The sequence below is a fragment of the Apteryx mantelli genome, chromosome 3 (genome assembly GCF_036417845.1).
Source record: "Apteryx mantelli isolate bAptMan1 chromosome 3, bAptMan1.hap1, whole genome shotgun sequence".
NCBI lineage: Eukaryota > Metazoa > Chordata > Aves > Apterygiformes > Apterygidae > Apteryx > Apteryx mantelli.
This window is the reverse complement of record NC_089980.1, coordinates 113,152,132-113,167,224: the sequence shown is the minus strand read 5'-3', so window position 1 is coordinate 113,167,224 and position 15,093 is coordinate 113,152,132. Positions and strand designations below refer to the sequence as shown.

Here is a 15,093-nt window from a genome sequence, read left to right as displayed (position 1 = left end):
GGCTCTGCAGACCAGGCTGCCGGGTCGTGGCGGTGCCCCAGGGCTCTGCAGACCAGGCTGCCGGGTCGTGGCGGTGCCCCAGGGCGCTGCAGACCAGGCTGCCGGGTCGTGGCGGTGCCCCAGGGCTCTGCAGACCAGGCTGCCGGGTCGTGGCGGTGCCCCAGGGCGCTGCAGACCAGGCTGCCAGGCCGTGGCTGTGCCCCAGGACGCTGCAGACCAGGCTGCCAGCCGTGGTGGCATCCAAGGTGGCAGAGCCTGCACTCAGCCACGCTGTGGCTGTGCCTGCGGTTGGTGCTGCTGCGGGGCATGCGGGGGCTCCTGAAGTGCTTTGCTGCCTCTGAAGCGCTCAGGGAACCTGGGGAGAAGAGAGGGAGCTGTCCCTGTGCCCGCTGGCCTGGGCCAAAGCCCAAGGGCGACAGGGCCCGAGCTGTCGGCTGGTTGCCGGCATGCCAGGAGCTCTTGCACAGCTTGGCTGAAGGCTGGGGACTGCGTGCCAACTGATAAAACTGCTCTACTACGCAGTACAAAAGGGAACCTAACCACAAAGAAGGTCATCAGCCATGGCCAAGGTCTCCCACTCAAGTTTCTCGCAGAGCGCTGCGCCTTTCAGGGCTCCTGTGAGGTGGAAGGGAAACAACTCGTGTGTATGAACAGCTGTTCTCATTAATACGCGTTCCACTGCAGAACCATTTTCTGCCTTTCTTGGTGCTAAAAACAGTTTGATTCCCATTGCATGGTATTTCCCATATGAGGATGGGGAGAAACACATCCACATGGATGTTAGAAAGAGTTTTTACACTCAGTTTAAAACTGATGGTAGTAGTCAGCAATTATTTTTAGGGCACTGGCAGCTGCATGTACATATTTTTTTCTTTTAGTGTTTAAATAATATACACATTTATGTATCCAACTTTCTTGCTAGTCCCTCAGTAGCAGAACTTGATTCAAGTGATTATGTTTATAATGTGCAACTTAAAGATAATATTTAACTGAGCTTAGTATACAAAAACGTAAGTCATCATAACGTATGACCTACATTTCAAGGCAAAGTGCTAGCACCTGACGCCAGTCAGACTCCTTCTGCCTCGAACAATTGTAGTTTTTCATCTCTACAGTTGGATACAAGTATTCGTCTTTCAGTCAAACATCCTAAGTGCTTTTAGCTGCTACAGTCAGCTTTTAGTCAAAGGAAGCATTCGTGAAAATAAACCAGAAGAATCACTACAGAGACCGCAAACGATTAGCGGCAAAACAGAGGTGTGATAGGACTTCTGATCCCAATATACTCCAAGTCAAGGAAAGGTAAGTTCTGAGGAAAGTTCAATCAAAACATGTAATCCCTGTCAAACCAGAACCTGCAGGCTTTGCCTGGCTTTTTCCAGAATGGTCATGCTGACCACCTTTTGCGCTAAGCTCTCTTCATACTGGAGCAACTCTTGGGAATAACAGAAAGACAGAATGAGAGACCCCTTATCTATAAAACTAGCTACAAACAGTCATTAAACAATGTTTTTAAATATCAATAGTGAGACTTTATTTCAGGTAATCTCTTAAAATCAGTAATTTAAGACATCCTGCTTTGTCCAGTGCACCTCATAATTCATGTAATCATTTCATCTGCTGGTGTGCTCAAGTAGATTTACCTGGGAAGTGTTTGCAGTAGGCCAAACCCAATCTTTAGCTAGAGAAAGAGAGATCAAAAAACCTTTTAACTATTTTCATTAATTTCACTTGGCATTATCAGGAAACACAGAGAATATGCAATAGAGTTTCTGTGATTTTAGATTGCTGCTCACTGGCCAAGATTGAAAATTTTCATCACTTTTGGAAGATCTTTTTCTTGTAGTGGTGGTTTCCTCTGGCTGCCAGGCTGAAGAAATTTCTTTATTGTGGGGACATTACTTATTCTTGCTTTAAAACTCTACAAAACAAAACCAAAACAGCACTATACTTAAGAACTGTCATTACTGTCAGACATTTGGATGTTACCCATGCCGTAAAAATAACATTGTGAGTTGATCGCGCTTTGTCCTATTACGCTTTTGAGCCCTGGTGGCTATAGTGGTATAAGAGGGCAATGACCATCAGTATTTGAGACAGGCTAAAATTACTTAGGATATTTGATTTTGGTTTTGCCTTTCCTTACCCTCCCACTCCCCCATATTTCTTAGCCAGTGTAAATCAATGGCTCTGCTTTGATTCACTTCCCATTAAAACTGTCCATTCAATTACCTGCAAGAGAGGAAATTTGGCAAGTATATCAGACTTGTACTCTTCTGCCATTAAAAGGGCTTCAAGTAATTGCACATCTGCCCTGCTAAGCTGGTTGCCCACAAGAAAGTCTTGTCCCTGGTCCTTCAAAACCTGAAAACAGAGAACAATGACCAGATGTAAATGCAATTTTTTCTCTGTACATTTGTGTGTGTGTGCAGCCAGAGCAGACTAAACCTAATACAGTATTTCAAAGCAAGGTCATACACTGCATAGGAGTTACCTTTGAAACAAGGCAATACAATAAGAACATCAGTAGTATAAACAAACAATCTGACCACATTCTGACCACATCAGTCCTTTCTATTATGCAGATTTTTCTGATGGCTCAGTTCTAGCCCTCGTCCTTTCACTTCTGTAACCCTCATGATCAGAATTTCTGTGCTGAAGGCTCAGAGCTGCTGGAATACAACCATCGCTGCAAATGCCCGCACAAAATTTATGAGAGGCTTGAATTCAGCCCAGGGCATAATAGAATATCTTGGACTCTTTCAAAATATGGGCACCTCCCTTCCTTCCTCTTCAATTCTGGCAAATATTGTGTTGGGAACTCTCCATATGTAACCCATGCCTTGTGCTCTTGACATGCAACTCAGCAACCCTCCCTCTTGTTACAGAAGGAACTATAATGCTTTCACATATCAAATACATGATTTTACAGAGGGTCCTGTACTGAAAATACTTCAGGAGGAAACTTAACATAGAAAATGATGCTAAAGTGGCTTTTGTCTGAAACAACATACAGTCTGAAACATGGATATTTGGAGAACTCAATCTGTCCTGCGTCTTTGCATTTCTCCCAGATATGTAGCATCCTCTATCCCTTTTGTATTCCCCCCAACCTTGCCTTCCCCAAGACATTGCATGTATACTTAAGTGGTAATTTTTCCTCTCCATATTCCTGCATTAAGTTCGCATGTATAGATCCAGGACAGAGTTTCAGGAAACCAACATTAACTAAGTTGCTACATCTTTGCCACCTACCTTCTCATAGACTGGAAAGTATCTGTTTGTGGCCTTGTCCACAATATTTGCAAGATATTGCTCCTTTTTATCAGCCGGTTGTAAAGCATACATCATGAGTAACTCATCCAGATCTATTATTGCTTCCACATACATATCAATTCTGGAAGAAAAAGTTTTATTTGGTCAATTCACAGTAGGTCTGAATAACACAATAAGTACTGACATAGCCCCAACTGAAATGTTAGGAACATCTCTTCTATCCAAAATGCATAGCGTGGGGCAGTCCCCCCCAAGCGCAGTAGCTTCTGTTTTGGGAGGCAATAAAAGACAAGTGGAATATGCTTAATCAAAACTAAAGTACTACATCCCTTCCATTTTTCACTAGTGGTGATACTCCTCTATATTAAGTTTTTTCAAGCATATATACAAAATTGGCATATATGTCATTCAAACCCATGTTAAAAATCAAATCAAATGTGTTAAGTTAAACAGTGGTTCTGTACAATTCCTACTGAATATCATGAAATGCGTTTACTTGTGCTAATTAGCTTGAAGCATTTCATGATATTTACATATTCAACACATGTGCCTTGAGAGCCCTATCCTTTAATATCTAGTTCCTAGAAACAGAGGAGTTTCTGTTTCCATCAAAGACATTTCCCTGAATTTGAGCTGGTGAAGATGCATGCTGCTGACGACTCCAGGGCACGGTGAATGAAGAGCAGCATCAGGAAGAAAGGCTGTCCTCTGTGCTCCTGACTGCTTTCTTCTGATAATTAAGTCGACCTTTGATCTTCATAAACTCCCTTGCACCCTCCTGCCTATCTAATCTAGCTGGTTAATCCTCTTGTAGACATCACCTGCAGGCAAGGTCAGGACACGCTACATGAAAATCTGCTGATTCATGCTGAATCTAATAGTAAGCTGGGATATTCTTCTTGTATTACAGAACAAGGTTGTATGCATTGTAGTTTATCAAACAAAGGTAGTATTGGTACAGTACAGGGCTCTCTCCTTCAGGTCCTTCCCGTAGAGGTTGTACTTTGCTGCTATGTAGTTGCCAATGGCTCTAGTCTGCACCATCTTCATCCCATCAATCTCCACCATGGGCACTTGCTGAAACAGCAGGGCTCCACCTAGAGTACAAGAGACATGATAAAGAGACATTCAGCCTCTGAATGAGTACCATCAGTGGGTATTTGGCAAAATGTCTTACAATCCAAATTATTTTTGATTTGAGACAGTCTTCCTCACTGTCATATTGTGGTATGGAAAAAGCTCACTATAAAATGAAGAACCATTTCTTGGTGATATGTTAATCTAATATTATAACAATCAGCTTCTTGAAGTTTCTTCAAATCTGATGAAGCACCCAAATGCAGAACTTTTAGGAATCACACACTGAAAAGGACAAGTCCTGCACTGCATGGTCTTAACTCAGATGAATCTCCATTGAGGTTGACACAGATGGGAAGGACTGAAGGACCTGACCCATCTGACCCATCACAAACTAGTTTCTGTCATGCTGTGATAAACGTTATGGAAATATGGATATTTAAAAGCTTGTCAACATGAATACCAATATAAATGTATCGTATAATACGTATCTTTGTGACTACTATAGTGACTATAACTGATCAGAGATGTGAGTCAGAGTAATTGCTTTATGAGATCACACTTATTGTCTTAAATAACTGATCAATTATATCCATCTTTGGACCCACTGTAAGGCAAGTGTGCATAGAAACTGTTTGCTATTAAGGGCATATTTTTATTATTATGTGCATGTCTTAAAATACTTAAAATACTTCTGTGCTTTTTGAAAGCTAGCAGGTGGCAGGAAGATCAACTCATTCTTCTGAAAGGAGAGCAGGACTGCAAATGCCAACCTAAGTTCAGACTTCTTTGGATAGCCAAGGTGAACTGGAAGAGCACAGACTTGTAATTTGGCTTGGAGGAAAAGTAAATCTCAAACCCACAGAGATGGTAGCTAAAGAGCAGCAAGGTCAGCTATTGCCTTAGGAAACCAAGAACACATCAGAGGTACAGGTTAAATTCTGAACTCTGAAACTGGTTTCATAGGGATTATAAAACAACAGCATTGCAGACAACCTAAAATACTAAGGAATTTCAAGATGATCGGATTACAAAAATACTGTACTGTCATAAGACTGAAGTGACTGGGTGGATGGTATCAGCTATTACAGTGTGTTCTTACTGCAGTGTGCATCTGTGATACGTCAGGTACAATCCAATCTAGATTTTCTTTTTAAGAGACATAAGACTTCCTAGATGTTCTAAGAAAAATAGTTCTATTCACTAAAAAGTGAAGGAAACTTACTCTTCTGTAACTTTAGCAGGTCATCCCTTGTTTCCAGAAAACATTCGTCAAACTGCAGGAAATACAGAAGAAAAGTCATGTTGTCACTGCATGTTTTAGCTTCTGCATTGCATGAGACAATCAGGGACCAGAGAGTTATGCTTTGGGGAATTTTCTTTTAAAAAGATAAATCAGATGTTAAAGTGGTATCTTTTAAAAATGATTTTTCCTCTGTCATCCTCTTCTCTTCCCTCTCCCATATAAATCATATTTGTGTGCAGGTAAGATTTTGGCTAAACCGGAGGTTCCCAGAAGGCACAGAGCACTGTCTTCTGGGCAAAGTATGACCATGCTGCTCCTGTTCCCACTGCTGGCAAGGAATGGAGCAAGAGATGGTGCAGGGAGAAGGGAGGACAGGTAAATTCATATGGCAGCAACAGAACTGTGCTAGAGCTTCTTTGCCATAAGCTGGGAAGAGGAGGGAGGAAGAGAGGATCATGTGTCCTCTGCAGTGTTCTGGCTCATTGCCTGTCACCATGACAAAAGCTCACAGCTCTTAAACACACAGGTTCGCCACACTGTCTCCCTCTCCAGCTTTAATATCAGAAATTGTTAGAGCTGAGAAGAATTACTGGTTGTTTTATATAAGTCAGTACCCTCAAGGGGAAGTTATGTTGTAATAGACACAATATAAATGCTCTTCTAGACATTGGGGTTTAGCTAGAGGCCTTCAGAGTTGAAAGTGCTGAACCCCTATGATCAGAAGATAAAGCCAGGGACTACCACTGTGGTTATTAAAAATCTTGTTTGGCTAGCTGCAGGGAGCTGCATTCATAATGTTAACGACAGACTTGGAACATGATGATTAAAAGTGAGATACTAACTTGCCTTGCTACTTGGGGTAAGTTAGTGGTGACATTAATTGCTTTTTAATGGTGAGTGGGATAGTAATATGTAGTAACATGATCCCATAAGAACTATAAATAGCAATGCTGACTTGGTCATCATTGTGCAGTGCACTAAACACAGAACTTGAAACTGCTGATCAGTCACAGTTTTGATAAGGGACAGTGAAAATATGTATTTCTCACATGCTCTTAGTATAAAAAACATAGACAGACCTCAACTCCGGCTGCCGCTAGTAGCCACCGAATTGATTCCATTCGGCCTCGTCCATTGAAGTAGTGGAGCTTGGGTTTTCCAGACATGTTTCCAAGCACCTGATTTCCCACAATCTAGAATAAAGAAGAAAGTTTTGCAGAATAAAGATTCAGAATACTGTTTTTGAGTCTCTAAGTGGTTCTCAAGCATCATTCAAAGCTGTCTCATTTGAAACCAATGATTTATGGTCCAGGACTCTCATCAAATTAACAGAGGAGTTAAAATGCATTGTATCATTTTGCCTTAAGATGTCTTTTATACATGCAGTTTATTTAAGCAGAACTCTGTACTGAGAATGATTGGCCCATGCCAGAGAGCAAGCAGATCAAAATCTTTTTGCTGAACACTCCTGCTCTCCCAAAGTGTCCTGCTCTCACCAAAGAGCAGGGTGTGCAATATACATAGCTCTGTTTATTTTGACATTGTCTCAGGACACAGTCTACTATTTAAGCAGATACACAATACAAACTCAGATATTCTTTGTTTTCTCCAGTAGCCATTATGTTCCATTATAAGGTGATGGGAAGGTGGTTTTTTTTCCACTGTAAGCATTCAGTCTCATTTACAACAGTCCCCACTCCTCTCATTTCTTCAGGCAAGCACTGGAAGACCTAGAATTTTATACTATCTCCAGTAATATTAGTTTGGCTGACAGCTTTTACTACAAACATAGACAAAGTAAAGCATTTACTCAGTTTAATTCCAATTCTTTTTGCTTTTTCCTTGGACTTGTGCTACATCAAACATTTCTAAGAGATCAATCAGTTGCCAACACTAGTTCAAGCTTTATCAGCAGAAGCAACAGTTAAAAAATAAATGCAGATAGAATTTGAAGCAACAGCTTTTTTCTGGGCACACTACCATCCATCCCATTAGGAAACAGTCCATGTGCATTGGCAGCAAATGCGTAGGCAGTACCCAGTTTTATCCTAGTTTCACAATTATTAACACCATGTCAACAATAAAGCTGAAGTAGTAACAGCAACAAAAAACAAACGCCTACAAAAAAATATATATATTCCCCCTGTAAATAACATGTAATCATCATCTCTGAAATAGGAAGAAGGAGTAACAGGAAACATTCTTCACATTTCTGAGATCAAAATACATATTTTTTTTAATCAGTACCCCTAGCAAGCAACTACTTAAGAAGTGAACATTTGTTGCACATAGCCATGTTAGTAATGAAAGCAAGTAGAAGTATTTTATCCATTAAATCCAGTCACTGACTTTACTTTCAGGTACACTAATTCCCCATGCATATCTAAGATCCAAAAAGCTTACCTTGTACAAAGCGTAACTTGCTCTAAGCTCTCAGTAGTTTTGCCCGGAAGTTATATAGCTCTGCAGCCCCTCCTACAAAGAGAATTACAGTCAGTTCTCTGCAGATAAGAAACTCCTCTTTCTTAAACAATTAGTTCTGCTTAGTCACTTCTCACCTACAGAAAAGAAATTCCTCATAAGCTTACTGTGTACAAATGTAAGACTCACGAGAGTTCATGATCAGTTGGAACATCTGAGCTGGTAGAAAACTTTATGCCTTTTATTTTCACTGTTTAGCAGCCTGCTAGTTAAAAATAACCAAAAGAGCTGAAAAATTCCCAAGATTTAAAAAACTTCTATGATAGTAACCAATTTTTTACTTAAATATTTTATGATTTTGTACTTTTAACAAATTGCCTCTTTACTGATCAACTATTTCAGCTTGAATCATACATACACTTCCTTCCCTTCCCTACTGGTGGGGGATATTCCTTCTGGACATTTATCCCTGCCTAACATTGATCCATGTGCCAAATTTCATTCCTGGACATAGAAGCTTTTTCTGTTTCCAACAAAGATATTTCCCTGAATTTGACCTGGTGAAGACGCATGCTGCTGACAACTCCAGGGCACAGTGAATGAAGCGTGGCATCAGAAAGAAAGACTGTCCTCTGCACTCCTGACTGCTTTCTTCTGATAACTATATTGACTTCAAAGAGTCAATACGGCATAAACTCCCTTGCACCCTCCTGCCTATCTAATCTAGCTGGTTAATAATGCTGTAAACATCACCTGCAGGCTAGGTCAACATGTGCTACATGAAAATCTGCTGATTCATGCTGAATCTAACAGTGAGCTGGAATATTCTTCTTGTATTGCACAACAGGGTTGTATGAATTGTAGTCAGAATCACAGAATGGTTGAGGTTGGAAGGGACCTCTGGAGATCATCTAGTCCAACCCCCCTGCTCAAGCAGGGTTATCTAGAGCACATTGCCCAGGATCACGTCCAGGCAGGTTTTGAATATCTCCAGAGAAGGAGACTCCACAACCTCTTTGGGCAACCTGTGCCAGTGCTCTGTCACCCTCACAGTGAAAAAGTTTTTCCTCATGTTCAGATGGAATTGTCTGTGTTTCAGTTTGTGCCCATTGCCTCGTGTCCTGTCGCTCGGCACCACTGAAAAGAGTCTGGCTCCATCCTCTTGACACCCTCCCTTCAGATACTTGTACACGTTGATAAGATCTCCTCTCAGCCTTCTCTTCTCCAGGCTAAACAGGCCCAGCTCTCTCAGTCTTTCCTCATAGGAGAGATGCTCCAGTCCCCTAATCATCTTTGTAGCCCTTCGCTGGACTTGCTCCAGTAGTGCCACATCCCTCTTGTACTGGGGAGCCCAGAACTGGACGCAGTACTCCAGATGTGGCCTCACCAGGGCTGAGTAGAGGGGGAGAATCACCTCCCTCGACCTGCTGGCAACACTCTTCCTGATGCACCCCAGGATACCATTGGCCTTCTTGGCCACAAGGGCACATTGCTGCCTCATACTTCTTGTCCACCAGCACTCCCAGGTCCTTCTCCTCAGAGCTGCTTTCCAGCAGGTCAGCCCCCAACCTGTACTGGTGCACGGGGTTATTCCTCCCCAGGTGCAGGACCCTGCACTTCCCTTTGTTGAACTTCATGAGGTTCCTCTCCGCCCACCTCTCCAGCCTGTCCAGGTCTCTCTGAATGGCAGCACAGCCCTCTGGCGTATCCGCCACTCCTCCCAGTTTTGTATCCTCAGCAAACTTGCTGAGGGTGCACTCTGTCCCTTCATGCAGGTCATTGATGAAGAAGTTGAACAAGACTGGACCCAGTACTGACCCCTGGGGGACACCACCAGCTACAGGTCTCCAACTAGACTCTGCACCGCTGATCACAACCCTCTGAGCTCTGCCATTCAGCCAGTTCTCAATCCACCTCACTGTCCACTCATCTAACCCACACTTCCTGAGCTTGTCTATGAGGATGCTATGGGAGACAGTGTCAAAAGCCTTGCTGAAGTCTAGGTAGACAACATCCACTGCTCTCCCCTCATCTACCCAGCCAGTCATTCCATCAGAGAAGGCTATCAGATTGGTTAGGCATGATTTCCCCTTGGTGAAGCCATGCTGACTACTCCTGATCACTTTCTTGTCCTCCACATGCTTGGAGATGGCCTCCAGGATGAGCTGCTCCATCACCTTTCCAGGGATGGAGGTGAGGCTGACTGGCCTGTAGTTCCCTGGGTCCTCCTTCTTGCCCTTTTTGAAGACTGGGGTGACATTGGCTTTCTTCCAGTCCTCAGGCACCTCTCCTGTCCTCCATGACCTTTCAAAGATGATGGAGAGTGGCTTAGCAATAACGTCCGCCAGCTCCCTCAGCGCTCGTGGGTGCATCCCATCAGGGCCCATGGATTTGTGGGTGTCAAGTTTGCTTAAATGATCTCTAAACCACTCCTCCTCCACCAAGGGAAAGTCTTCCTCTCTCCAGACTTTCTCTCTTGCCTCCAGGATCTGGGGTTCCTGAGGGCTGGCCTGAGCAGTAAAGACTGAAGCAAAGAAGGCATTCAGTAACTCTGCCTTCTCTGCATCCTTCGTCACCAGGGCACCCACTCCATTCAGCAAAGGGCCCACATTTTCCCTAGTCTTCCTCTTGCTGCTGATGTATTTGAAGAAGCCCTTCTTGTTGTCCTTGACATCTCTAGCCAGATTTAATTCCAAACGGGCCTTAGCCTTCCTCGTCGCATCCCTGCATACTCTGACAACGTTCCTATATTCCTCCCAAGTGGCCTGTCCCCCTTTCCACTTTCTGTAGACTTCCTTCTTCTGGTTGAGTTTTGCCAGGAGCTCCTTGCTCATCCATGCAGGTCTCCTGCCCCCTTTGCTTGACTTCCCACTCATAGGGATGCTCCGATCTTGAGCCTGGAGGAAGTGATGCTTGAATATTAACCAGCTCTCTTGGACCCCCCTTCCTTCTAGGGCCCTCACCCATGGGATTCCTTCAAGTAGGTCCTTGAAGAGGCCAAACTTTGCTCTTCTGAAGTCCAGGGTTGCGATCCTACTTATTGCCCTGCCTCCTCCTCGCAGGATCCTGAACTCCACCATCTCATGGTCACTGCAGCCAAGGCTGCCCCCAGCCTTCACATCTCCAACCAGTCCTTCTTTGTTTGTTAGTACGAGGTCCAGCAGCACACCTCTCCTTGTTGGCTCCTCCACCACCTGTGTCAAGAAGTTGTCACCAATGCTCTGCAGGAATCTCCAGGACTGTTTGTGCCTAGCTGTGTTGTCTCTCCAGCAGATATCAGGGTGGTTGAAGTCCCCCATGAGAACCAGGGCCTGGTCTATCAAACAAAAATGGTGGTGTCACAGTACAGGGCTCTCTCCTCAAGGTCTTTCCCATAGAAGGGAAGGTGCTATGTAGGTGCTTTGCTGCTCTGTAGCTGAAAATGATCCTCTTCCCATCAATCTCCATCAATGGTGCCTGTTAGATCAACACATTCCATGCTTAACAGTAAAAAAAACCAGAATTATTTAGAACTCGGTCCACAGAAGAACAAGGCATTGAAATGGTCACCAAGGCAATGTCTTGTCTTTTAGGAGGTGTCTAGTCCCTGAATGGCATACTCGGTAACACCTCCCTCTGTACCCCATACAGCACGTGAGGAGAGCCAAGCCTCCCACAACAAGACTCCTAACTGACAGCTTATCCTATAGTCTCTGCATTCTGATTCAGGCTATTTCCTTTATTTCTTCCCTTTGTCCCCTTCGTACATTTTGGGAAGTTCTCCTCTTAAAGTTCAAGCTCTTAAAGCCTGCAGTGGGATTCAGTCACCAAACCAGAGGTGTCCATGCCACCTGTTATGTTCTCAGGCATCCCACCAACTTCTAGCTGCAGCTCCAGCAGAGCGCGACCCTGTTCTGCGTACCACCTCTCATCCGCCAGCCCCCCACGGGTGCCTCAGCACCCCAACAGTGTCCCAGGTAGCAGCAGGCATCTACAGTAGTGTAATGGAAGCCCCTTCTTGATATCACTGGTGAAGTACAAGCTGCTCAAATTTTGTTTGCTGTTATTATTCAGACTAAACCTAATTTGTTAATGTTTTATAATGAAAGAGAACTCTGCATAAGAATGGTTTATTTGCTTGAGAAATGACTGTTTTCCCCCCAAGACTTTTTACAGTTCTGAAGTTTTCTGTTAGCACAAATGTTTCCAAGTGTAAAAGATCAAATTACATTATTGGAAACAGTATTTTCAGTCTCTTTAGACAAACACAACCCAGAATCTAGGATAAGATGCAGGGGACTCAAGTTGCCTTTACATAGACCTGTGCACTGAGGTGAGTCTGGTATTTTTGCACAAGTCCAAGCTTACTTTCTTAAGTAGCCTGGCTGAATTAATCATTTGTAGGTCTGACCAAGATTAAGCCCAGAACTCTAGTAGATACCCCAAGGTCTAGCAACCATTCCTGCAAGGATTTAATGTCTACTCTATCAGAGGACTGCAAGATAAGAAAACCTGAGTTCAATTAATAACATTAATCATGGTATGGATAACTTGGGTAAGACTTATCTCCTCTAACTTTGTAGAAGCCTACATTTAATCTAGTTGTTTAGTCTTCTTTAAATAGGTCTAAATCCATGTAAGAGGAAATCCTCACCGTGCACCTGAACTACAGTTGATGTCCAAGCTAAAGCCAACAGTATGCACTCAAAAAGCAGATGGATACAGCCTCAACTGAGGCATCTAAAAGTTTTATTTAGTTGAAACCAGTCCCCTCAAACTTTCCTCGTGGGCAGGGGAGAGAAGTAAGAATCTTCAGAGGGTAATTCATCCCATCACTAAAATTTCCTATTCTTGACTCTGTCAGAGGTTTCCTTCAAGATCTTAGGCAAGTCCTTTTCAACACAGTTCCTAGTCTAAAAAGAAGGGAAAATAGAATACTGTCTGCCTCCTAATTTAGTAGGACTTTTGAAAATCCCACTTCACTGAACTTGTAAAGTATTTTAGAAAATGCTGTAGAAGTGTCATTTCTATTCTGCATGGCTGAAGGCATCGGATCTCTTAAGTACTACTTGATTCAGACTGACCATCCAGGAATTAAAAGCAGGGGAAATCTCAAAGATACCCTAATAAATTAGGAGTGATTATTCTCTCCAGCTGCTGCTGATGGCCACCAGCTTGCTTCCACTTTGTCACTTCCCTTAAAATAATAAGGTTTGGGGTAATTAGGTTAAAATATAAATTAAAAAAATAAATATTTTGTTTTTCAGCTATGATACTGATTTCCTGTCATAGCATAGGAAAATGTTTTGTGTCATCAGCTTCAGAGGATTTTTTCTCTGTATATACAGCACAGCAGACTTAGGTTAATTTGGTTTGAGACTGTGTTGGAAACTATGAGCAAATATTTAAAATATACTTCCAAGGGAAACAGGTGCACACACAAACTGTTGTGTCTTATTACTGTATTAGCAGGGGGAATAGGCACTGTAGAGAAGGGAGCCTCATTAGTGACTAACTAAACCTACTGGGATATGCCCAGCCCTGCCTTGCTGTAGAAATAAAATCTAACACCAGTGTTTCATATCATTTAAAATAAGGGCCTGGATTTTTTTTCCAAACTAGAGCTGCCTGTGTTCAGCGCACTTGAAAAATGCAGCTCACAAGTTATTTCCCATGAAAAATATCTCCAGATTGCGTTACACCCTCCAAGCCACACACGGACTGGATATTCTTCCTAGTAAGTATGCTACATAACAATCTCATGAACCCAGGAATATGTGTGCAAAAGGTAGCCTGGCAGAAGGAAAAGAGAAATGGGGGGGGGGGGGGGAGTTATTTTCTTTGGCATTCTCTTGCTGACTTAACACTTGGCTTCAGATATTTGAAAGGCATTAGCTGCTTTTCAAAACATTTTCAGGAAGAGAAAGTTGGTTACCTAGAAGCAGACCAGTGTTCTGTGTGCTACAGAGCTTGAATTTTATGGCCATGATGCATTTTTGCTAGCAGTTTCTTATATGGAGGTTTAAATAACAAATGCAATGTCCTGCCTAAGCAAAATGAAAACAACACTGTGATACTCAGTGAAAATTAGTAACTTTCTTTGACTAACATCAAAAACTTCTGACATTTCCTTGGGAGGCAGACAAAGAGATTTTGAGTGGGGTGTTACCTGATCGCTGTTGCTTTTAGAGTTATCTGTCCATGTATCAGCATATTAAACTCCTAAGAAGCTCATCCTCTGCTTTTGGTTTTCCTTCCTGTTCCCTCCTATTTGTTCCCTGTCTCTCTCCCGCTTAGTCTGTAGCCTTAGTTTGTATCTTCTTGGCAAATTCCAAACTGTCCTACTTACCTGAAATTACTCCCTATTTTCACTTCCACACTTCTAAACTCTAGACTTTTCTTCTCACTGGATGTGGTACTTTCCCCATGGGAATGGTCAATATGTAGGCATAGAAATTAGCATGCCTTTGATACCAGATACTTTAGGATTTCCAGAGCATTTAACACCTGAAGACCTTCTCTGTTAATATATGGTTTAGAGAAATTACAAAATTACAATTACAAAACAAGATCAGTGTCCTGCAAACACTTTGATGTAGCTAATAACCCCACTGCACAACTCAGAGGCTGCTCCCCAAAGCCTTTCTTGATGTACCCAGCCCTCCAGGCCCACAGAAACACTCCCAGGGTTGCCCTCCAAGAAGTCCTCCTTTTCTGTACCAGGAAACTCTTCTGGCTCAGTCTGGAGAAGCAGCAGCAGCAGCAGCAGCACTGGTTGCACAGAGATTTACATCAACTTCTGTAAGCTGCAACTGGTGTAGGTAACCTCCATGGTCAGGAGGAGGAGCCAGGAATACAGCAGCTTTCTTGCACAGACAACACCGGTCCCTCAGAGCCAGGCTTGCCCAGGGGCACAAGGTGGCAGTGTGCACCGCGGCACCTCGGCCGTGCTCACCTTGCAGGCAGTTCACCTATGGCAGTGCCAGCTGTTAACAAGTAACTCCAGGTGCTTCTCCTGCAAAACTCAGGCTTCAGGAAATAAGCACCTGCTTGGGATTCACCGCTTTCACTTACTAAAAAGGGAGTATGTTTGT

General features: G+C 43.1%; 1 protein-coding gene across 2 annotated transcripts; it reads right to left on the bottom strand.

Moving 5' to 3' along the window:
• Window positions 1–1,509: 1,509 nt before the first annotated feature.
• On the bottom strand, window positions 1,510–8,597 carry LOC106493253 (glutathione S-transferase-like). 2 transcript variants are annotated; one of them, XM_013953268.2, is made up of 9 exons: window positions 8,210–8,233; window positions 8,003–8,074; window positions 6,679–6,792; window positions 5,579–5,630; window positions 4,241–4,373; window positions 3,256–3,397; window positions 2,233–2,364; window positions 1,797–1,921; window positions 1,510–1,681 (listed from the first exon to the last, which is right to left on the bottom strand). In XM_013953268.2, the coding sequence occupies exons 3-9, from the start codon at window positions 6,763–6,765 to the stop codon at window positions 1,678–1,680; spliced, it is 675 nt and encodes a 224-aa protein (XP_013808722.2). In that variant the 5' UTR covers window positions 6,766–6,792; window positions 8,003–8,074; window positions 8,210–8,233; the 3' UTR covers window positions 1,510–1,677. The 2 variants fall into 2 exon arrangements, with proteins under 2 accessions (XP_013808722.2, XP_013808721.2); XM_013953267.2 differs by lacking the exon at window positions 8,210–8,233 and adding an exon at window positions 8,578–8,597 and having other exon boundaries at window positions 1,510–1,921.
• Between the last annotated feature and the right edge of the window lie 6,496 nt (window positions 8,598–15,093).